Source organism: Myxine glutinosa, chromosome 13 (assembly GCF_964187855.1).
Source record: "Myxine glutinosa chromosome 13, kmMyxGlut1.1, whole genome shotgun sequence".
Taxonomy (NCBI): Eukaryota; Metazoa; Chordata; class Myxini; order Myxiniformes; family Myxinidae; genus Myxine; species Myxine glutinosa.
In genome coordinates, this window is record NC_136273.1 from 103,445,392 (window position 1) to 103,469,699 (window position 24,308).

The window sequence follows — 24,308 nt, forward strand, 5'->3', positions numbered from 1 at the left end:
GTCTTTCCCGACTCCTTTTGACTCACACCACCGATCAAACATGTTTTCTTTCACTCTGGCAAACTCCACATGGGTCTCACTCTCCCTCTTCCTGGCATTCCTGAATTTTTGCCTGTAGGCTTCCGGAACCAACTCATAGGCTTTGAGGATGTGCTTCTTCAGTACCTCATAATCTGCACATTGGTCCATTGGTAGCGCCGAATAAATTTCCTGAGCTTTCCCCACCAGCACACTTTGCACGAGTATGGTCCAGGCCTCCTCCGGCCAGTTTAATTGTCGAGCCACTTTCTCAAAGTGTGGAAAAAATTTCGCGACTTCCTTTTCACTGAACGGTGGAACCAGCCTCACATGTCTGCCCACATCCCAGGTTTTCTGGTTAGGTGTCGACCCCGTCAGCAAGGGTGGTGCCTCTCCCCGTTCTCTCATTAACTCCAGCTCCTTGAATTTGATTTCTTGCTGAAGCTCCATGTCACGTTCCTTTAATTCCCTTTCCGCTTTTCTCTCCTCTGCTTCGAGGTCCCTTGCAGCTCTCCTCTCCTCTGCTTTTCTCCCTTCTAACCTTTCCTGGAGTTCTCTTTCCACTCTCCTTTCCTCTGCTTGTTTCTCTTCTCTCCTCTCTTCTGCTTTCCTTTCTTCTTCTGCTCTTTCCTTTTCTGCTTTCCTTTCTTCTTCTTTAATCCGTTCCTGGCTCCGTAATTGCAACTCCAGTTTCCGGAGCTCAACGTCTTCTGGTTCTTCGGGTAGCCACTCCCAGGCTAACTCGTCCCATGTTCCTAATCCCACCATAGATTGTATCACCGTGGCCTGCAACTCTACCTTCCTCAAATTAGTTCGGACCTCCAAGTTAAAATGTTTGGCCAATTTCAAGAGGTCCGACTTTAGTAACGCTCGGAACTGTGCCTCACTCGGTGTTACCGCAAAGTTCTGTGCCACAAACGCCATGGTGACTATCGTCAACACCTGTTAACCTTCACCCAAGACTTTACCCCAATTTCCCCAAAAAAATTTCCAATTACTTCTTAATTAATACATTTTAATTAATAAAAATATTATTTTATTATTTTATACAAATACTTTTTTTTTAGATCCCGGACGAGCCCCCAATTCTGTTACGTGGTCCCCTCGGTGACTACCTGGTCTCGGTGACCCCCGGACCGTGAGAGGACCTTCGCCAGCAAGTAGTATTATATATATGCGCTTTCGCAACGCAATCCCTATGAATTCCACCCACGAGAAACTGATGTGCAATGATATATTTCCAGGGTAAGGATAGCATACGATTTCAACGATACAATCACGGATATTCCCCGAGCAATCAACAACAAACAACCATCAACAATTCCCCAATCCACAATCAATTCCCTATATACTTAAGATGGCCATCTTATATAGGTGTGTCCACTTCTGTACTCACGACCCCCTTTTGGTCTCTGCCCCTCACAATGTCTCTGGGCCCCTCCTGACCGAGATGCTGGTCGGCGTCGCCGCACTCGGGCGGTTGAACGAACCCCGGGTGGACGTGTTTCCACCGGGCAGGTATCGTACCAGGCACCGCGGCTACAGCCCCTCGTGGCCACGCGAAGCGGGTACGGTAAAGCAAGCCAAAAGCCCCACGCCGCTTGCAAGGCGTGTTAGGCCCCACCGTGCGACCCGTACGCGTCTGTTTAGACGGTGCCGCGAACGGTGCCAGACGCGGGGTCGATGCACGGCCCCACGTCAACTTGACGTCTCCACCGGGTAGGTACACGTCCCGGTAACTCCTCTCGCCAGACGGGCTTCGGAACGCCGCTTTTCCACGCAGCGCAAGGTCGATCCCACCTTTCGTCGGAGCGGGGCGAGGAAGAGGAAGAATACTCATCGCTTTCCTTCCTCGTGTCTTTTCCTCTTCCGTTTCCGGTCACTTCCGTTTCCGGACACTTTTTCAGAAGGGCTCCTGAGCCTCCAACCACAACAACCCTTAATCTACTACACACGGATAAGCAAAGACCTGAATGGTAATTTACATACATTCACATAAATATGTAACACAAGCATTCTGAGTACTGCGCTGCAATACATGTCCCCTACCGGCATTGGGTAGCACTGTCATAGAAGACAGTATTATGACTTACCGTATTACAAATTATAGTCCTGAAAACTGTTGGGGAAATTCCCAAAGTTCAATGTGCCATAACTTTGTCAAAAATGATCGAAACGTCGTGAAGTTCGAACTGCATCTGTAACTTATCATGAAGAAACCATGTACCAAGTTTGAAATCATTAGCATTACGAGTTTAGGGAAAAAAGTCCGGAAAGCTGTTCTTTGCGTGAGGGACTGACGGACCGACAGACTGACAGACTGACAGACTGACAGACGGAGGGACGGAGTGCAAACCTGTAGTCCCCTACGGTGTACACCGGTAGGGGACTAATAAGACAGGTTCCTCCAAGATCCTCTCTAACGATGTTCTGATCATTTGCACCTGAGCTGGTACACCTGATTCTAATTTTAGGTATTTGAAGTAGTGATAAATGTAGGGGTGTACTTACTTTTTCCACATGCGAAATTTGCATTTATGTTTGTTTAAATTATACAATGGACTAAAAATGTAAATGTTTCATGATATTTGTTATATTATATCACCTTTATATATCAGTATTGTTGAAATGAAGATCAAATAGCTGTATGTTGAAATATGTTGAAAAAGTCAAAACTTCACATGGGGTGTACTTACTTTTTCACGTGACTGTACATAACCATATACGTTTGCCCTATTATAATAAAATTTTGCATTCCATCAAGCAAAGTCGTCTAGAACAGTGCTTGTCTGCCAATTTTGAATTTGGCCTGGGTGCTGGTGATAGCTCGCCTACTCTGGGAGCAATTTGGAATTTGGCCTGGGTGTTGCTGATATCTCGCCTACTCTGGGAGCAATTTGGAATTTGGCGTGGGTGCTGGTGATAGCTCGCCTACTCTGGGAGCAATTTGGAATTTGGCCTGGGTGCTGGTGATAGCTCGCCTACTCTGGGAGCAAATTGGAATTTGGCGTGGGTGCTGGTGATAGCTCGCCTACTCTGGGAGCAATTTGGAATTTGGCCTGCGTGCTGATGATAGCTCGCCTACTCTGGGAGCAAATTGGAATTTGGCCTCGGTGCTGGTGATAGCTCGCCTACTCTGGGAGCAAATTGGAATTTGGCCTGGGTGCTGGTGATAGCTCGCCTACTCTGGGAGCAAATTGGGATTTGGCCTGGGTGCTGGTGATAGCTCGCCTACTCTGGGAGCAATTTGGAATTTGGCCTCGGTGCTGGTGATAGCTCGCCTACTCTGGGAGCAATTTGGAATTTGGCCTGGGTGCTGGTGATAGCTCGCCTACTCTGGGAGCAATTTGGAATTTGGCCTCGGTGCTGGTGATAGCTCGCCTACTCTGGGAGCAAATTGGAATTTGGCCTGGGTGCTGGTGATAGCTCGCCTACTCTGGTAGCATTTAGGAATTTGGCCTGGGTGCTTGCGCCTACTCTGGGAGCAATTTGGAATTTGGCCTGGGTGCTGGTTCCTTGTTCCTTGTTCCTGGTTCCTTGTGACCCCAAGGCCGAGCATATGTTATGTGCTCACACTATATCCTAGTTCCTTGTGACCCCAAGGCCTAGCGTGTGTCATGTGCTCACACTATATCCTGGTTCCTTGTGACCCCAAGGCCTAGCGTGTGTCATGTGCTCACACTATATCCTGATTCCTTGTGAACCCAAGGCCTAGCGTGTGTCATGTGCTCACACTATATCCTGGTTCCTTGTGACCCGAAGGCCGAGCGTGTGTCATGTGCTCACACTATATCCTGGTTCCTTGTGACCCCAAGGCCTAGCGTGTGTCATGTGCTCACACTATATCCTGGTTCCTTGTGACCCCAAGGACTAGCGTGTGTCGTGTGCTCACACTATATCCTGGTTCCTTGTGACCCCAAGGCCTAGCGTGTGTCATGTGCTCACACTATGTCCTGGTTCCTTGTGACCCCAAGGCCTAGCGTGTGTCATGTGCTCACACTATATCCTGGTTCCTTGTGACCCCAAGGCCTGGCGTGTGTCATGTGCTCACACTATGTCCTGGTTCCTTGTGACCCCAAGGCCTAGCGTGTGTCATGTGCTCACACTATATCCTGGTTCCTTGTGACCCCAAGGCCGAGTGTGTGTCATGTGCTCACACTATATCCTGGTTCCTTGTGACCCCAAGGCCTGGCGTGTGTCATGTGCTCACACTATATCCACTTCGTTTCTTCTCTCCCATCCTGTGTGAGCTCTACTCATTCGGGCGAAGACAGTGGAGTCCTTTCTCTCACAAATCCATCGACAAAGGCAGGATGCGGGTGATAGTGGGTGCTGAAGCGAGTTAACAGCTCTGGTTGATAACTAAAGGGAGGGTTGGGATGGATTAACCTGATGATAATGGTTATTATACCAACATTTCACAAACACAACAATCGTTAGGTACACGAAAACTGCTGCTCTAACCTTCCTCCTTAAAGAACACTTATATTCATGGCATGTTACCATGTGCATTCATGGCATGTTACCATGTACATTCAGGGCATGTTACCATGTGCATTCATGGCATGTTACCATGTGCATTCATGGCATGTTACCATGTGCATTCATGGCATGTTACCATGTGCATTCATGGCATGTTACCATGTACATTCATGGCATGTTACCATGTGCATTCATGGCATGTTACCATGTGCATTCATGGCATGTTACCATGTACATTCATGGCATGTTACCATGTGTATTCATGGCATGTTACCATGTGCATTCATGGCATGTTACCATGTGCATTCATGGCATGTTACCATGTGCATTCATGGCATGTTACCATGTACATTTCATGGCATGTTACCATGTACATTCATGCCATGTTACCATGTACATTCATGGCATGTTACCATGTGCATTCATGGCATGTTACCATGTGCATTCATGGCATGTTACCATGTACATTCATGGCATGTTACCATGTACATTCATGGCATGTTACCATGTACATTCATGGCATGTTACCATGTGCATTCATGGCATGTTACCATGTACATTCATGGCATGTTACCATGTACATTCATGGCATGTTACCATGTACATTCATGGCGTGATACCATGTACATTCATGGCATGTTACCATGTACATTGATGGCATGTACCATGTACATTGATGGCATGTTACCATGTACATTCATGGCATGTTACCATGTACATTCGTGGCATGTTACCATGTACATTCATGGCATGTTACCATGTACATTCATGGCATGATACCATGTACATTCATGGCATGTTACCATGTACATTGATGGCATGTACCATGTACATTGATGGCATGTTACCATGTACATTCATGGCATGTTACCATGTACATTCATGGCATGTTACCATGTACATTCGTGGCATGTTACCATGTACATTCATGGCATATTACCATGTACATTCCACACATGTTACCATGTACATTCATGGCATGTTACCATGTACATGCACATGTATGTTTCTTTCAACACCCTTTGGGGAACGTTCATGTATTACATGTCATATACCTGGTTGGGACAGATTATTATCACACTTGATGATTGGGAGGAACTGAAATTATGACAACAGAGTGAAGATATATGATGGGGGGGGGGGGGGCAGGATGGGGGAGGGGGTGCATGCCCCCCAGATCATATATAATTAAAAATTTGATGAAGGGCTTTTCAAACACTGAATAATTTATTATGACGGCCTCAAACCACCCTGAGCCTGGTGTTGGTTTAACGGTTAGGGTGGAGGGCTTGGGATTGTAGGGTCCTGAGTTTGAATCCCAGTCAGCTGTTGAATTAACACCAGGTCGGGTAGACTCAGTCTGTCATCCTTCCCAGGTGGGCAAAATGAGTACCAACTCACTGGGTCCTCCCTCAAGGAGGTTGGTGGCAGGATTTCCACTCCGGCCGCCGCAAAACACCTCATTCCGTAACACACAGTGGTGTGTGTGGGGATGGTGCTGAGGTCACCTTCACAGTGTTGACATACTGACCAACATATAGAATAAACCAGTGTCTCAATACAATCTCTTCGTTTCCATGGTGACAGACAGCTTGGAGCCATGGAGTACTTCAAAATAATTTAATACTTGCATTATTTGCTAACTGGTATCCCCATCCAGGTCGTACTTTCCTCGTCACCTAAAGTATCAAACAAGTACAGATACATTCAAAGTACACCGCACCCATGCCAAATATATAAATATCCTCCAGCGCGGCATTGCAGCGCCCGGCGACAGTGCAGCTCATACAGAATGTATTGGGAAGGAGAGGTGTACAATAATTGATTGATTACTTACATAATTAAAATCAATAAATATTTATCATAAAATGTTTTCTTAATCAATAGGCCAATAGCATACCTAAACCACCGATGCTTCATCCGAAGCTGTAATTTTTTGAAAATTAATTAAACAAGTCATGAATCGAAAAAAAAAATTAAATTGATTAATCCATAAATAATTAACCGATTCAATTTTAAATAATTAACCGATTAATTGATTAATCAATAAATCAAAAATATCCTTTATAGCCACATCACTTGGTCACTGTCATGTCCAAATATCAGCTTCCTAGCTCATAAGGTGCCTGAGATATTGCCCGGATCCAGATAGTCCAAATTTCTAAAATCCTAAATTTTCATCCGATTGCCTTGAAATTTTAAGAGGATTTGCCAGGTCACTGAATCCAACCACCAAGTATTTTTGGGGTCATCATAGGCCAACAACTTATTTTAGGGATTTCGCAAGTATCATGCTATGCACGACATATTTATTGTTTGTTTGTCACTCGTCTACAGGTCACAATTCTAAACCAATCGTCATGAAACTTCATCAAGTTGTAGAGTCGTCACAATTGAGAAGCCTATTGATTTTGAGGTCAAAGGTGAAAGGTCATCTGGAGGTCAAATTCCTAAAATCGCCATTTGTCATCCAATTGACTTGAAAATTGAGCAGTATTTCCACATTGAATCACTAAATAGGGAAACCGTCTATTTTTAGATCAAAAGGTCAAAGGTTATCTCAACGTCAATCTTCTGAAATCATCAATTTTCATCTGAAAAATCGTCACTCGTCATCCTATTAACCCAAGCTTTGATCAAGATCGTCAATTTTAATGTTGATGAAATGGACAATTTGATGGATCGATGGCAACCTATTTTTTTTGGGGGGGGGGGGGGGGGTGGATTTTGCAAGTATCTTGCACTGCATGACGTCTTCTTGTTTGTTATTCCGGCAAGTATGTTGGTTGGTTGGTTTGTCTGTCTGTCTGTCTGTTTGTGCATAGATCTACATCATTGCACATAGCATCGCCATACTTTACACACATATTTGCCTTGCCCTGGAATAGACTGTGCCCACTTTCTAACTCTCTAGGCCTAAGGTCAAGCTCAAGGTCACCCAAAACGTGAAAGTCGTTTTTTGCTAACTAGCAACGGTACCCGCCATCACGGTCGTCTCTCCAACTCACAACCCCACGAGATATGCGGTAAGGACGACCCAAAACCAATTATCTTCTTTTTGATTCGTATATAAACATCATTAAAAGTAAATAATGACCTCTGCCAAAGTCCAAATGCCGTGGGTTTAATCTCTACATGAGAGAATTCCACATTGCTATTTGGGTGGTGTATAAGCTAACAGATCGCTGTCTCCATCGATCTTGCCAAGGCCGTAACACCTATCGGCTCAAAATCCTTTTAACTGTTGACTTGGTAGTTTTTACAATGAAGGAAACATGTATCGGGAGTACATACGACATAGCGATTGTGAATGTGACAGCTCTGAGGCGTGTTTCGCTTCGCATCGCAGTGACGGCGAGAACCAACATGGTGGCTGTAAGATTAAAATCTGGCTTCAAGCCCCCTCACCACCCAAAGCCTTCAACCACACATATTAACACACTCCTCCCCCTTCATTCCCGTTCTTCAAAGCAAAGCGGTAAAAATTGTTGTATCGCCATTATATATTACTAGCAACGGTACATTCCGGCAAGTCCTCGGTCTCTGACCGATTTTTCATTTTTCTGTCTGTTTGTGTGTATGTTTTTTACTTGCCGGAAAGGATTCCGGCAAGTATGTTGATCGGTTGGTGTGTCTGTTTGTCTGTTTTTCTGTCTGTCTATCTGTCTGTCTGTTTGTGCGCAGTACTACATCTACACCATTGCACATAGAATCGCCAAACTTTACACACATATTTGCCTTGCCCTGGAATAGACTGTGCCCAATTGTTAACTCTCTCGGCCCAAGGCTTCCATGATGACGTCATAATTCGATAATTCGACAACTACAAAACTTCATCCAATCAAGATGCAATTTCTTGAGTGCCCTGACGGCATAAACTGGTGGAGAAAAAAAAAGAATGATGACGTCATCGGTGACGTGGTTCGGCCGCCATCTTGGAAAAACCAAAAAACTTTGCACCTCTATATTTCCGAAAGTGCTGAATATAAAAAAATTGAGACATGGCTCATTGTAAAGAACTCTCCACGGGGAATAAAATATTTTAATGATGATGTCATAGGTGCCTCCATTATGACGTCATAATTCGGCATGTACAAAACTTTATCCGATCAAGATGAAATTTCTTGAGCATAATCTAGGAATAAATTAGTTTAGAAAACAAATAATGAGAACGTCATTGGTCACGTGGTTTGGCCGCCATATTTGTCCAAAATGGCCGATAAAAAAGCACATTCCGGCAAGTCCTCGGTCTCTGACCGATTTTTCATTTGTCTGTTTGTTTTTCTGTGAACATGATATCTCAAAAAGTTGTCGACGGATTCGGATGAAATTTTGTGGAGAAAAGGATAATCTAGTCCATGTCAGAGAGTTTTTTTAAAATTCCAGATCTGGCCCATCAATGGGATACAAAACGTAAAGTGTTCAACCTGGTGGAGGTGTGCTCCCAACCGAGTGCCGTTCAAGTTTTTGGGTTTTTTTTGTATACAAGATCGAGGCTCGTGTAAGAGCATGTTATGATTACAAAATGTGAATAACGTTCACCTTACTACACACACACACACACACACACACACACACACACACACACACACACACACACACACCACAAAGACAGAGCTCACAAACACATGACTTGCACTTTTTAATGCAGTTCTCACATTCATTCCATGATGTGCACCCAAACATTAGGAACACTCCCCACACACTCGCTCGATAGCTACAAGCAAAGGATAAGGCTTCTATTCGTGATTAATATTGGAAGTTGTCTTGCCCATCGTCAGGTCCTACCATCAGCCAAAAATCATGGTTGCTCGAGTTGGACAACCAATCTGTAATGTTGGTTGCCAGGTGCCAAATGTTGGTTGCCCCAGGCAACTGCCAATGTGGAGCCATACCATAACCCAAATATCAGACTTTATCTAAGTATCTGATGTCCGTCTGTAGGTGACGGGCTGAATGACAGACACGAGGCGTCGGGATGATAGATGTAGCAAGATGGTGGTGTAATAAGTGCCGTTAAGTCTGGGATGTCCTTAAGGCATTGCGTCTGCCGCTGAGCTAGGTGTATTATTTGTGACTCAATGAGAATTGCATTTTACAAATCGAGAAAGATGACATAACTGCCGTCTGTCTGATCCCGCGAACATAAAACAAATTCGCAATATTGTTTTTTTGGCAAATCAGTGTGCACATTACTGAAATGAATGCTGGGTTGTTCGCAGTAAACAAAATTTTCCTGGAATATATATATATATATTTGCAAATATTTCAATAAAAAACACTGTAACATGTGTCATATATGTTGTTCAAGTACCGTCAGCGAAGCGAAGGGTTCAATGCTGGTGTGGCATCAGTAAGGAAACTATTAGATATTCACATTGTTAACCTCAAACTTGTGTGAAGAACCAGGCTTTTGCACTTTGCACACTTATCCAATACAGAGAAATGCCTTGTTAATAAATAAGTGTATTTGTGATGGAAAATTGAACGTAGAGTCACCGGGCGGATTTTACTTTTGGTTATGGCCTTCAACAGATGTCTCCTGTGCCGGCCATGCACTGCACTGAAACAGCTGGCATCCAAACACCCACCATATACACGGAATTCCTTCCCCCAGTACTGTACCGGGGCTTCCACCAGCCTTTGGCTAGGAAATTTGGCTGGAGAAATGGGAATAATATACTGTACTTGGAAAATCATATAAATAGTATTTGGAGTGAGTTTGGCAATCCAGCAAGCTTGAACAACATGTCTTTCACAGTATACACGGCCTGACATTTGGTCGGATTGTGGAGGGTGATGTGGTTGACATGGACTGGGCCCAGCTATGATTATGGCAAACAAGTTGAGGGAGTATCATTGCACAGAGAAAAGTAGGAGCCTGTGTGTGTGTGTGTGTGTGTGAGAAAAACAAGAAGTCTTTGATTTGGGAAGACAAAGATTCTTTCATAGTCCTGTCTGTCATTTTACCAACATTGACCTGTCAACCCCACAAGAAATCGTGCACATGTTTCTCATTTTGTCGAGAGTTGCATCAAACGGGACGCATTGGACCAATACAGTGGTGTCGCTCATTAACTTTCCACTCTCTGTGCACCTGACGCTCGGTGCAGTACATAAAGTTAAAGTACATAAAGTGCTACCTGCCGCATGGTTGGGTGGGTTGTCGGCGACTAAACCGAGACCCCTCACTGGATTTGCTGGTGGGGAGGGTGACTGTGACAAAAACAACACCTGGCAAAGGGCGGATGAGCTCCCTAGGGCGTCATCCAGTAAGGAGATTGTGTCTCCTAAAAAACACCCATCCGGTTTGAACCGGTTCAAGTCATACCAAAGACTTTTAAAATGGTACGTGCTGCTTCCTTGCTTGAAAAGGATAGAGCACGGACAATCCCCATCGGTTGGCATCCATGGGGAGGAGGACATTCCTCTTAAGGAAATGCCCACTGAGTGCGGTGAGAAAAGCGGCGCCATTGTTATGACATTGCTGGTACCCAGAGTATCCCGGGAAGTGACGGCACTTCCGCCAAGCTCAGGGGCTGTGTGTGTGTGTGTGTGTGTGTGTGTGTGTGTGTGTGTGTGTGTGTGTGTGTGTGTGTGTGTGTGTGTGTGTGTGTGTGTGTGTGTACGTGAGCGAGCTCTATTACGAGCCTTAGCCTAAGTATATATATATATATATAAAAAAGTACAGCGACAGATACATTCAAAGTACACCGCCCCCATGCCAAATAAATAAATATCCTCCATTGCAGCAATGCCGCAATGCCCTTGGCACCCGGCGCCACCGCCGGGCAGCTCATTGACTCTATTGGGAGGAAGAGGTGTACAATAATTGATTGATTAATTGCGTAATTAAAATCAATAAATAATGGTCATAAAATATTTTCTTAATCAATTGGCTAATGGCATACCTAAACCACCAGTGTTTCATCCAAAGCTGTAACTTTTTGAAAATTAATTGTCATAATCGAAAAAATTAAAAAATTAATTGATTAATCAATAAATAATTAATCGATTAATTGATTAATCAATAAATCAAAAATAACCTTTTTGCCACATCACGTGATCACTGTCATGGACAAATCTCAATTTTCTAGCTCAAAAGGTGCCTGAGATATTGCCCAGATGAGACAGAAAATAAATAAATGATTAATAATGAAAATAAATAAATAATAATCCTAAAATAATTAAATAATTAATCAATTGGTGAATAGAATACGGAAACCACCACCGTTTCATCCGAATCTGTAATTAAAAAAATTAAGTCATTAATCGAATTATTAAGTAATTAATCGATTAATTGATTAATCAATAAATCAAAAATCGCCTTTACAGCGAAATTACTTGCTCATTGTTGTGTCAAAATATCAGCTTCCGAGCTCAAAAGGTGCCCGAGATATTGCCCAGGAGAGGAAGGAAATAAATAGGTACTTGATTAATCGATAATAATAAAGTAACTAATTAGTTAATTGATTAATCCAAAAAAAAAAAACGTTTTTGTGAAAGAACTTGCCGATTGAACTTTTCCTTATTTTTTATTTTTTTGCTTATTTATTGTTTCTTTTTTTTTGCTTATTATTTATTTTATATTGAACTTGCTTGTACGTTTGGCCTATTTTGATCTCAAAAATAGTTGGTGGTTGAATTCAGTTCGCAGATATGTAAATCCTATTCAAATTTCAAGTCAATTGGATGAAAATCAAAGATTTTAGAAATCCGGCCAGTTACCATACCTCAATCGACGCCCTATTGATTCATCCATCTTGTTTCCCATCGCAGTCACTATACCTCAATCGACGCCCTATTGATTCACCCATCTTGTTCCCATCGCAGTTACCATACCTCAATCGACGCCCTATTGATTCATCCATCTTGTTTCCCATCGCAGTTACCATCCCTCAATCGACGCCCTATTGATTCATCCATCTTGTTTCCCATCACAGTTACCATACCTCAATCGACGCCCTATTGATTCATCCATCTTGTTTCCCATCGCAGTTACCATACCTCAATCGACGTCCTGTTGATTCATCCATCGTGTTTCCCATCGCAGTTACCATACCTCAATCGACGTCCTGTTGATTCATCCGTCTTGTTTCCCACCGCGGTTAACAAACCTCAATCGACATCCGATTGATTCATCCATCTTGTTTCCCACCGCGGTTAACAAACCTCAATCGACATCCTATTGATTCATCCATCTTGTTTCCTACTGCGGTTAACGTACCTCAATCGACATCCTATTGATTCATCCATCTTGTTTCCCACCGCGGTTAACAAACCTCAATCGACATCCTATTGATTCATCCATCTTGTTTCCCACTGCGGTTAACGTACCTCAATCGACGTCCTGTTGATTCATCCATCTTGTTTCCCACCGCGGTTAACAAACCTCAATCGACATCCTATTGATTCATCCATCTTGTTTCCCACTGCGGTTAACGTACCTCAATCGACATCCTATTGATTCATCCATCTTGTATCCCACTGTGGTTAGCGTACCTCAGTCGACGTTTCTTTTGATTCATCCATCTTGTTTCCCACTGCGGTTAGCGTACCTCAATCGACATCCTATTGATTCGTCCATCTTGTTTCCCACTGCGGTTAGCGTACCTCAATCGACATCCTATTGATTCATCCATCTTGTTTCCCACTGCGGTTAGCGTACCTCAATCGACATCCTATTGATTCATCCATCTTGTTTCCCACTGCGGTTAGCGTACCTCAATTGACATCCTATTGATTCATCCATCTTGTTTCCCACCGCGGTTAACAAACCTCAATCGACATCCTATTGATTCATCCATCTTGTTTCCCACTGCGGTTAGCGTACCTCAATCGACATCCTATTGATTCATCCATCTTGTTTCCCACTGCGGTTAGCGTACCTCAGTCGACGTTTCTTTTGATTCATCCATCTTGTTTCCCACTGCGGTTAACGTACCTCAATCGACATCCTATTGATTCATCCATCTTGTTTCCCACTGCGGTTAGCGTACCTCAATCGACGCCCTATTGATTCATCCATCTTGTTTCCCATCGCAGTTACCATCCCTCAATCGACGCCCTATTGATTCATCCATCTTGTTTCCCATCACAGTTACCATCCCTCAATCGACGCCCTATTGATTCATCCATCTTGTTTCCCACTGCGGTTAACAAACCTCAATCGACATCCTATTGATTCATCCATCTTGTTTCCCACTGCGGTTAGCGTACCTCAATCGACATCCTATTGATTCATCCATCTTGTTTCCCACTGCGGTTAGCGTACCTCAATCGACATCCTATTGATTCGTCCATATTGTTTCCCACTGCGGTTAGCGTACCTCAATCGACATCCTATTGATTCATCCATCTTGTTTCCCACTGCGGTTAGCGTACCACAATCGACATCCTATTGATTCATCCATCTTGTATCCCACTGCGGTTAGCGTACCTCAGTCGACGTTTCTTTTGATTCATCCATCTTGTTTCCCACTGCGGTTAGCGTACCTCAATCGACATCCTATTGATTCGTCCATCTTGTTTCCCACTGCGGTTAGCGTACCTCAATCGACATCCTATTGATTCATCCATCTTGTTTCCCACTGCGGTTAGCGTACCTCAATCGACATCCTATTGATTCATCCATCTTGTTTCCCACTGCGGTTAGCGTACCTCAATCGACATCCTATTGATTCGTCCATCTTGTTTCTCACTGCGGTTAGCGTACTTCGGTCGACGTCCAATTGATTTATCCATCGTACTACCTTCATTTATTCATCGTACTACCTGTTCACTGACGGAGATCGACCCTAACCTTCACCGACAAGATTAGTTTGTAGCGGTTACCTTATTCGCATGTAGCGGTTACCTTATTTGGTCATAATCCACGTGCACGGGCCTGTGGGGCTTTTGGCTGTGTGGACGTGACGTGCGCGCGGTTGTTGGAGCCACGCCCTCCGAAGAGGGTTTTGGCTTTTTAAAACTGTACGAGTCCGTTCGGGATATCAGTGCGGAGTATTTCTGTTCGAATAAACGAGCTTTGAACCCTACGAAATGGCCTCGTCTTCTCGTCTTCCGCAACTCCTAAAAGTTCTTCAATCTCCTTTAATCATGGAATTATTTTTGCTATGGTGATTTGAACAAGGTTCTTTGAAGTTTGTTTCTGTGACTGTAATTTTCAACTAAATTGTTGTTTTGTTGTTGTGGTGAATGAAAAGGCAAATCTTACCACTTTGTATGTGTGTGTTGTAGATGTACCGATGCATCTGGACAACCGAGCGCTGTATGGAGAGATGCCGTTGCCACTCAAAGCTCAACACACGGTGCAGGATGAGGCAGAAAATTTTCGACATGTTCTCCTGGAGATCTTGGGTTTGTTTATTCCCATTTATTATTCCCATTTTGAATTATCCTTTTCTCCCAATATTTTGCCTTTATCTTCTTGATTGTTATGCCTTGTTTGCTTTTATTCCTCCCCCAATGTTTTTTGTTTTTTTTTGTATACAGAATCGAGGCTCGTGTAAAAGCTAACACATTAAACATGAAAACATGCACAGACACACAAAACATACAATGAAGGGAGCGGGACACAAGAGTGGGAGAGAGAGCGGGAAGCACAACAACAGCAAAGAACAGGGACTTCGGTAGATCTGTGGAAGGGAGAGGGCTGGGGGAGGAGGAAGGGGGGAGGTCCACGGTATAAAGCAAATGAACACTACAAGGAATTTCAGGAAAGAAATTTGAGATTGAAAGAGGCGGATTTGGTGTGTTTTAACGGGGGTAGAAAAGATCAAGGTTTTGGATGGGGGAAGATAGGAGATGGTGGTGAACAGCTGTTTTAAAGACCTGGAGGGAGGAGTGGGATTGAAGAGAGTGAGGGAGTTTGTTCCAAAGTTGGGAGAAACGAGGAATGAAAGAGTGAAGGTGAGCAGAGAGTCTTGATTTTGGCAGTTTCACCAGGAGAGGGTTTCTGGCAGATCTTGTGTGACCTGAAAGAATATTTGGAGGACAGAGCACAGCCAGAACTGATGGAGCTAGGCCGGAGTTTAGTCAGTAGAAGACAGAAAGGCCACCAACCTACCTGCAGTGAGCGAGTGAAAGGCCCTCAGAATCGGCTTCATCGCGGGAGATTCCAATGATTCTGAAAGCTTTGGTTTCTACAATGTGAAGCCGAGCTAGGTGTGAGGCAGGTGCACCAGCCCACAGGGGAGAGCAGTATTCCGTTGAGCTGTGGATAAAAGCTTTGTATGTGGTGAGGAGCTCAGGTGTGCCAAGGAAGGACTTCGCACGACGGACGATGCCCAGACGGCGACTGGCTTTGGAGACCAGCTAGGAAATGTGGTTTTCCCAGGAAAGATCATGGCAGATAGTGACACCCAAAAGCTTGAGTGACAGAACTTCTTGCAGAGGATTGTTGAGAAAGTAGATGGGAGGGTTGTGCATTCAGTCTTTTTGGAGAGACATAGTGAGAGTGAGATTTGTCAGGATTGAAAGACATGTTCTACTTGTTTGACCAGTTTGTGATATTGTCCAGGTCTGCAGAGAGTGAAGAGCCTGCAGATTGCCGATCTAAGGGTTGAGATATGGAGTGGCAGAGAGTGGAGTCATCAGCAAAGAGATAGAGAGGATTTTCGACAGAGACGAAGAGATCATTAATGAAGACCAGAAAAATCACAGAGCCCAGAACACTGCCTTGAGGAATTCCAGCCTGGATAGGAATGGGAAATGAAAGAATTCCATTCAGGGCCACACGTTGACTACAACAGGAGAGGAAATCCGCTGGCCATGCATGGAGATTTCCATGGATACCATAGGAGGAGAGTTTGGTGAGCAGGGCAGGGTACCGTATCGAAGTCACAAGATATGTCAAGGGAGACGGCTCTGATTTCCTGTTTGGCATTGAGGACCTCCATCTATTGTTGAGACAGCAGAAGCAGCAGGTCCAGAGTAGAATGACCTGATCTGAATCCAAATTGATGATCAGAGAACAAGCCATTGGAGAAGAGGAAGGATTTCATATCCGAAGCAATGATGGATTCCATGAATTTGCTGATAATTGGAAGCAGGCTGATTGGTCTGTAGTTGCAAGGATCTGTTTTGCACCTTTTTGTGTGAAGCGGTAATGTTGGTAATTTACAAGCTGATGGCAGATGACCTTGAGCAAAAGAGAGGGTGAAGAGAACAGAGAGAGGGGGAGATAGAGCAACAGTGCAGGATTTTATGACCCGTGGGCTGATTCCATCTGTTCCAGTTGCAGAATCAAAGTCGAGGTTTGACAAACTTGTGGAGGGTGTGGGTGGGGGTGGTGACAAACAAACCCAGAGTCCAGGAGCAGCTGTGTTTGACTGGGTAAGGTGGGTACAGAGAGGGTTGGGTTTGGGACACAATATTTTGAAGCAAACACATAGTTGAGGCATTCAGCTTTTTCACGTGCAGTTTCAGTTGTGTCGCCGATTGAGGTAATGGGGATGGAGCGGGAACAAACACCAGAAACAGATTTGACCAGATGCCACTAGGATTTAGAGGAAGGAGACAGGTTTTGAGACTTCAGTCTTGAGTGTGGAGAGATATTGTTTCCTGGCTCTCCTGAGGGTAAACACACACTTGTTCCGGGCTTTGTGAAAGGAACTGAGATTGCCTTCAGTTGGATTTGCCTTCAATGAGGCGAAGGCAATTTGTTTCAGGGAAACTGTCTCACCACAAGATTCCGTGTACCATGGACGGGAGGAATGGTATGACAACTTAACAGGATATGGGATTAATCTGTGCATGAGAGAGAGAGCAAGTTACTTTGGAAGAATTCCCAGGAAGAGTTCATGTCAGAGGCAGTAGAGATGGGAGACCAGTCCAGATGTTTGATGGCTGCTTGAAGACCATGCCAGTCGGCCTGAGTGAAATGAAATGCCAGACTCATCGACGCTGAGGAGGCTCTCTGAGAATGGCCAGAGAGATGTCCACTTTAACAAGCACATGATCAGAAGAACCGATTGGAGCAGAAGAAGAGCAGCAGGCATTTGCAGGGAAGTTGGTCATAACCAAGTCTTGAAGAGAAGATACTCCATTAACTGAAATCCAGGTCGGGCAATTGGCAAATTGTGTCAGTCCCAGTTGGGTGCAGAAGTCCTTTGCTGAGGTGCCACGGCTGGTGAGAGAGGAACCCACACCCAGCCAGCTGGCATGATGGCAGTTGAAGTCGCCAAATATGAGGAAGAGGGAGTTTGGATGAGTGGATAGAAGTTGGTCCATGTTGTCAGACAGGGAGATGTAAATGGAGTCAACCCTGTTTGGTGAACTGCACAACAAACATATAAACAAAAGGTGGGAGCGGAGGGGAAGCCGTAGCCATTGGTACTCCTGGGGGTGGGGTGGAGAGAGGGCAGTGCAAGGAGAGTGAGGAAGAGAGTTTTTGATAAAGATATCAACCCCACCTCCAGGACGAGGCTCAGTTCTATCATACCGGAGGAGGGAGTAACCAGGAAGAGATATTAAGGAATCGGAGACATCTTGAAGGAGGAAAGTTTCTGTTAAGCAGTTCAAGTCTGTTTTGTCAGGAGCAACCTGTATGGAGAGATCAATCAGGTTTGAGCGAAGCCCCCGGATGTTTGAGGTCCATACCGTTAAGTAGAGAGAGGGGAGCGTCAGATAAAGGACAAGGGAGTGGAGGGGTAGGGTAAGATGAGGGGTGAGTCTACCAACAAACTTAAGTCTACAAAATACCAACATGGGGAGGGAAGCCTCAAGGGAAAGGCCCCACACGCGGTGCGAACAAAAAATGATGAATTACACACAAGTTTGCACAAATTACAAACCAAGGTCTGACGAGAAACCACAGTAACACATACACAGCAAAATAACAAGTGAAATTTGACAAAGACACGATTGGGAAAATACTTAAACTTTGATGACTTGGAGAGCTCGAAGGATGCTTCCTCGCCGGAGGAGCCCCAGAAGCAGACGTGGAAGTCAAAACTTCCTCCTCCTCTTCTGTCAATCTACCCTCCACCTCATTACATCTTTCCCAATCGTATTGTCCATTTTATCTCTATTCTGCAAGCTGATGTATGCATTTCCAACCTGGGTGACTGTTAACTCATGACCACATTCAATGGCCATTCTTACTGTGTGCGTGCACGTCTCATCTCAGTTAAAGGTCTGGCTGTGCCTCCATCTCAGTTCATCTCAATGCCGCCAAAGAGATATGACAAGTTGGGTTTTGATGAGGTACGTTCATAGAACAGATGCAAATACAGCACTTCTGGTTTATTCTTTTTATGTTACGTTTTTTCTGCATCCTGTGCCACTTCAAAGGGGAACCCAAATGCTCAGACCATATCAACGCTAATCCATCACCCCCCCCCTCCCCTTCTACCATCACCCCACAATCCCCCCCTGCCCCCTCTCTTCCACCATCTCTCCACAATCCCCCATCAACAGTCACTTTAGCTAATAATACCCACAACCACCACCCACACCCACCCCCTCCACAATCCCCCATCAACAGTCACTTTAGCTAATAATACCCACAACCACCACCCACACCCACACCCTCCACAATCCCCCATCAACAGTCATGCTAGCTAATAATACCCACAACCACCACCCACACCCTCCCCCTCCACAATCCCCCATCAACAGTCACTTTAGCTAATAATACCCACAACCACCACCCACACCCACCCCCTCCACAATCCCCCATCAACAGTCACTTTAGCTAATAATACCCACAACCACCACCCACACCCTCCCCCTCCACAATCCCCCATCAACAGTCACGCTAGCTAATAATACCAACACCCACCCCCTCCACAATCCCCCATCAACAGTCACGCTAGCTAAGAATACCCATAACGATGCCACACATACATCCAGACAAACTTGATCTTCAAATTGATTTTCATTCTGAAGTAGAGGATGTGTAATGTCATGCTGTTTCTCTTCCGTGTTTTGTAAAATAATATATATGCTCTTGAGACTCGAGCAGGATCGCGTGGGATTGCGTGAGAAATAGTCTTGGTTTTGAAACTATGTTTGGAAAATGTATCCACAGCCTCCTCCAGTGAGGTAAATTGGAGCAAAAGTACAGCCTGTGGTGCGGTCATAAAAATCTTTCCTCAATACCACCACCTTCAATCCCACAAAACATGGGATGGAAAACTAATGGGGTTGAATACCTCGGAGTCTATCTTGGCAATCCTGAGGTGAAATCGAAGAATTGGGAAGGTGTGCTTGAACCGATTGCATGCCGGTTAAAAACATGGGAAGGACGACTTAGGTATCTGTCCTATAGGGGATGCAGCCTGGTTATCAATAACCTAATAGCAGCTAGGTTATGGCACAAAGTTATTGTCTTCCGGCCACCGAAAGGACTAATCCTTGCCATCCAGCGAGCACTGGTGAACTTCTTTTGGAGTGCCTACCACTTGCTCGACCTGCTGTATTGCACTGTCCCCAGAAAGAGGGTGGCCAAGGTGTTATGGACATCCCCGGCCGAGTCATTGCTTTTCGTCTGCAAACTGTGCAAAAACTGCTGTTCACCGAGCAACTGTCATGGCGTCCTTTTGCCCTTTTTTGTTGCTACAGGCCGGTGGGTTCCGTTATGATCGGCAACTTTTCTTGATCGATCTCGAACGGATTCATTTTGGATCACTTCCGTTTTGTTCCCAAAACTTGCTGGATACCTGGAAGGGCTTTAGCGTCCACCGGTTAATTGACGTTTACAATTGCCGAATGTTCCTCCAAGAAGCTCTTTTTTACAATCCGTTTCTCCCAGGTATTCCTCATAGCAAGGCCTTGATCAATAATTTCATACAAGGACGAGTCAACAAAGGGTGCGATCTCAGAGATTCACCTGGGTCTAGGTGGAGACCTGCTGAGGCAATTGCAACAAGTCTAGGGTTCAGGTCTGTTAGACCCGAAGACCAAATTGTCCGAATTGTGATTCGGGAATTTCGACCCATAAATATTGCCTGGGAAGGTGTCGGTATTGTGGAGGATTTTCGGCTGGTTTCTCCCAAAATTAAGGTGTTCCCCCCTGTTTGTTTAAGCAGTGATCACCTTTCCCCCTTTCACTTGGTAACGAAAGCTGGGATTCATGACCTCGACAGACAAAGACAAGCAGCACCATCCCTTTCTGGAGGCAAGCAGCACCATCCCTTTCTGGAGATGAGCAGCACCATCCCTTACTGGAGATGAGCAGCACCATCCCTTTCTAGAGACAAGCAGCACCATCCCTTTCTGGAGATGAGCAGCACCATCCCTTTCTAGAGACAAGCAGCACCATCCCTTTCTGGAGATGAGCAGCACCATCCATTTCTGGAGACAAGCAGCACCATCCCTTTCTGGATCAACACGTGTAGCAATGTGGTCAGAACGACCAGGACCCGGGTGTCCGTCAGCTCTACTGTGTCCTGTGATGTACGCATTACCTGTCTATGGCCTATTGTCAGACATCCAATGGAGATTACTCCATTGGGCCCTCCCCTCCAATACCCTGGTACACCATTTCAACACCACAGTGCAAGTCACTTGTCCCTTCTGCGAACACAAGGTGGACCTCTTTCATGCGGACGTGCAATGCAAAAGATTGTTCTCTGTGGATCAATTGGAATTGGTGATCACCTTGTAATGATTCATGGAAAGATTTTGATTTTTATACCTCCGCTCCCAAAGGTGGCCGGAAGCATTATGTTTTTGGGTTGTCCGTCTGTACGTACATACAGGCTAAACCTCGTTTTTCTCAGCGACCACATGTCCAATTGAGACGAAACTTTCAGGGTATTCAGCGTAGAAGTGACGCCCATGCAGAATGTTCTTCTGATAATTGTGACATCATAGGTCACGTGGTATGGCAGCTATCTTGGATTGAACGCAAATAATTAAAATATTATTTCTCGGAAACCGCTCAATGGAAAAATTTGAAACTTGCCACATTGTCAAGTACTCCCAATGGGGAACAAAAGCATGATAATGATGACATCATAGGTGAAGTGATATACCATCCAAAAAGTTTTAATCAAACTCCTTATTCTAAAAATCTGAAATTGCATGCACATGATCTATGATCCATTTGTATTGAAATATTAAATTTATGACATGGCAGCCATATTGACATGGTCACATGTAGAGTCCCTGTATATAGAGAGTTGTGTCAACTCAAATTTGGACGCCATTTTGTGTCTAAGTGTGTCGGATTAGATATACATGTACATTCGCGATATGGGGTGATATATTCTAAACCTGCGAAAAAAAATTTTACTACACATATTTAGTCTTATTATTACATACAGGTGATATTTGTTTTGTCAAAAACTCAGCTATTGCCGTGAAAAAGAGCTGTGTGGTGATATTAAAAGTGGTATGGCAATGCATATTACAAGCCAACACTGCATATAAGAGCTAACATTATAAGTAAGACAAACCAATGCTGTCGTTCTCTGAATTTTAATAACTTTTAGAAAGGAGTGTGGGCATATCCAATATTTTTTCCCGGGGTGGGAAATATTTGAGCAAATATGCCACAAGACGCATGAGCACTGTACAAAGCAAACAACTCGTCAAATTTTGGACGTATGGATGGCTGCACAACCCGCAAAAAAATTGAGCAGGTCCCCCCCTAAAATTGCTTTTATGATTGCCGATTAGGCTAAAGATTTTAAACCAAAAAAATAACTTGCCTCGGAATAAGTTTTGAATGGACGGACAGACAACTGAAAACAAAACGGACCATGGGTTTCCCACCCCTATAAAATCAAAATTAATTCCCTCTGAAAAAGTACAGTGACATTGCCCGCAGACTACCCAACCGCAGACCAGGCAATGTCACTGTACCGGGACATTTCATCAATCGATGACAATATGCGGTCCGCTAGGACTACCCGAAAAAAATTGAGCAGGGTTCTTCCCACGGAAATGCATTTTTGGTCAGCTCCTTGAAGATTATAAACAAACACAAATCACTTCCCTTTAAAAGGGTTTTCAACGGACAGACAACCAAAAAAAAACCGAGCAGATAGAATTGCTTTTGAACATCGATCATCAAGCGGCGTGGGCATACCTGGCAGAGTCTCGAGGAGTCGATCGCTTTCCAGCTCTTTCGTCTGACTTTCGCTTCCCAAATTTGTCTTCTGACTTTATCACTTGGAAATCTATACATCTTATATTTCCCAGATTGGTTTGAACAACCAAAAGCAGAACAACCAGTCATTTTGTTTGGCAATAAACAACATTCCCGTACCAAGCTGACGTTCACGCACGGTGAAGTTAGACACAAAATGGCGCCACGAAATCACGTGACCAGAAATCTCGGGTCAGCGCATGGCGCAACTCTCTTTATACAGGGACTCTAGTCACATGGTTTGGCAGCCATATTGGATTTAACCTAAAACCTTAATAAAACATCTTCTCCCAAACCACCGAATCGATTGACTCGAAACTTTATGTGTGTCATTGACTAGGCATGGTGATTACAAGATGATCATGAAAACATCATTGGTCACATGGTGTGGCAGCCATATTGGATTGAAGGAAGATATTAAATAATTATATCTCTGAAACCGCTTACCCTATCGATGCGAATGTTTACAAATATCATCTAACGCCATTGCTACATATAATTTGAAAATGATGACGTTGTAGGTCAAGTGGTTTGGGCAGCCATCTTGGATAGAAAAAACGAACATTATCTGATCAACACAAAACTTCACAAATGTGATCCCCTACCCATACATATGCAGAGTGTACATTTTAAAACTCTAGTTTAAAATCATATGTCACGTAGTGTGGCAGCCATATTAGCTTGAAAGTTGATATTTAAAAAATCCCTGCTCTGAAACTGCTTCACCAATCGATGTGAAACTTGTCATGGCTGGTGAAAATTGTGATACTTGAAAACAGCTGAAGGGATTTAAATCAAACTTGTTTATTTTTAGGACAGAACGAGGGCATCTACACGTTGTGGGACTATGTGGAGGCATATTGGTGACACAGTCGCATTGCTGTAGTTCTTCCTGTCTATGGAATTGGTATCCTTCTTTTCAATTGTTATTTTTGTGGATCAATAAACGGTTAACAAATCAAATTCTCTCTTAATCCACTCTCCTCTCTCTCGCTTCTCTTCTCTCTACCCTCCCCTCTCTCTCATCCCTCTCTCCCTCTTCTCCCTCTACACCCTTCCCTCTCACCTCTTTCTCCCCTCTTACTCTCCCCTCTTTCTCTCCCTCATTTCTCTCCCCCTCTTTTCTCTCCCCTCTTTCTCTCCCTCTTTCTCCTCTCCCCTCTTTTCTCTCTCCCCTCTTTCTCTCTCCCTCTTCTCTCCCCTCTTCTCTCTTCTGTCTCCCCTCTCCTCTCGTCTCCCTCCCATCTCTCCCCTCCTCTTCTCTCTCCCCGCTCCTCTCTTCTCATTCCCAACTCCCTTCTCTCTCTCCCTCTTTCTCTCTTCCTCCCCTCTTCCTTTCTCACCTCTTCTCTCTCCCCTCTTTTCTCTCCCCTCTTTTCTCTCCCCTCTTTTCTCACTCCTCTTCTCTCTCTTCTGTCTCCTCTTCTTCTCTCTTCTCCCTCCCATCTACCCTCTCCTCTCTTCTCTCTCCCCTCTCCTCTCTTCTCACTCCCATCTCCCTTCTTCTCTCTCCCCTCTTTTCTCTCTTTCTCCCCTCTTCTCTCTCCCCTCTTTTCTCTCTTTCTCCCCTCTTTTCTCTCCCCTCTTTTCTCTCTTTCTCCCCTCTTCTCTCTCCCCTCTTTTCTCTCTTTCTCCCCTCTTCTCTCTCCCCTCTTTTCTCTCCCCTCTTCTCTCTCCCCTCTTTTCTCTCCCCTCTTCTCTATTCTGT

At 44.5% G+C, this 24,308-nt stretch overlaps 1 protein-coding gene across 1 annotated transcript in view; it reads left to right on the forward strand.

Moving 5' to 3' along the window:
* LOC137413781 (procollagen galactosyltransferase 1) overlaps positions 1–24,308 on the forward strand; it is a 204,155-nt gene that overhangs the window by 126,636 nt on the left and 53,211 nt on the right. The window contains exons 6-7 of the mRNA XM_078767833.1: positions 14,740–14,859; positions 18,632–18,708. Of these exons, the coding sequence (XP_078623959.1) occupies positions 14,740–14,859; positions 18,632–18,708 (197 nt within the window). The remainder of the gene's footprint in view (positions 1–14,739; positions 14,860–18,631; positions 18,709–24,308) is intronic.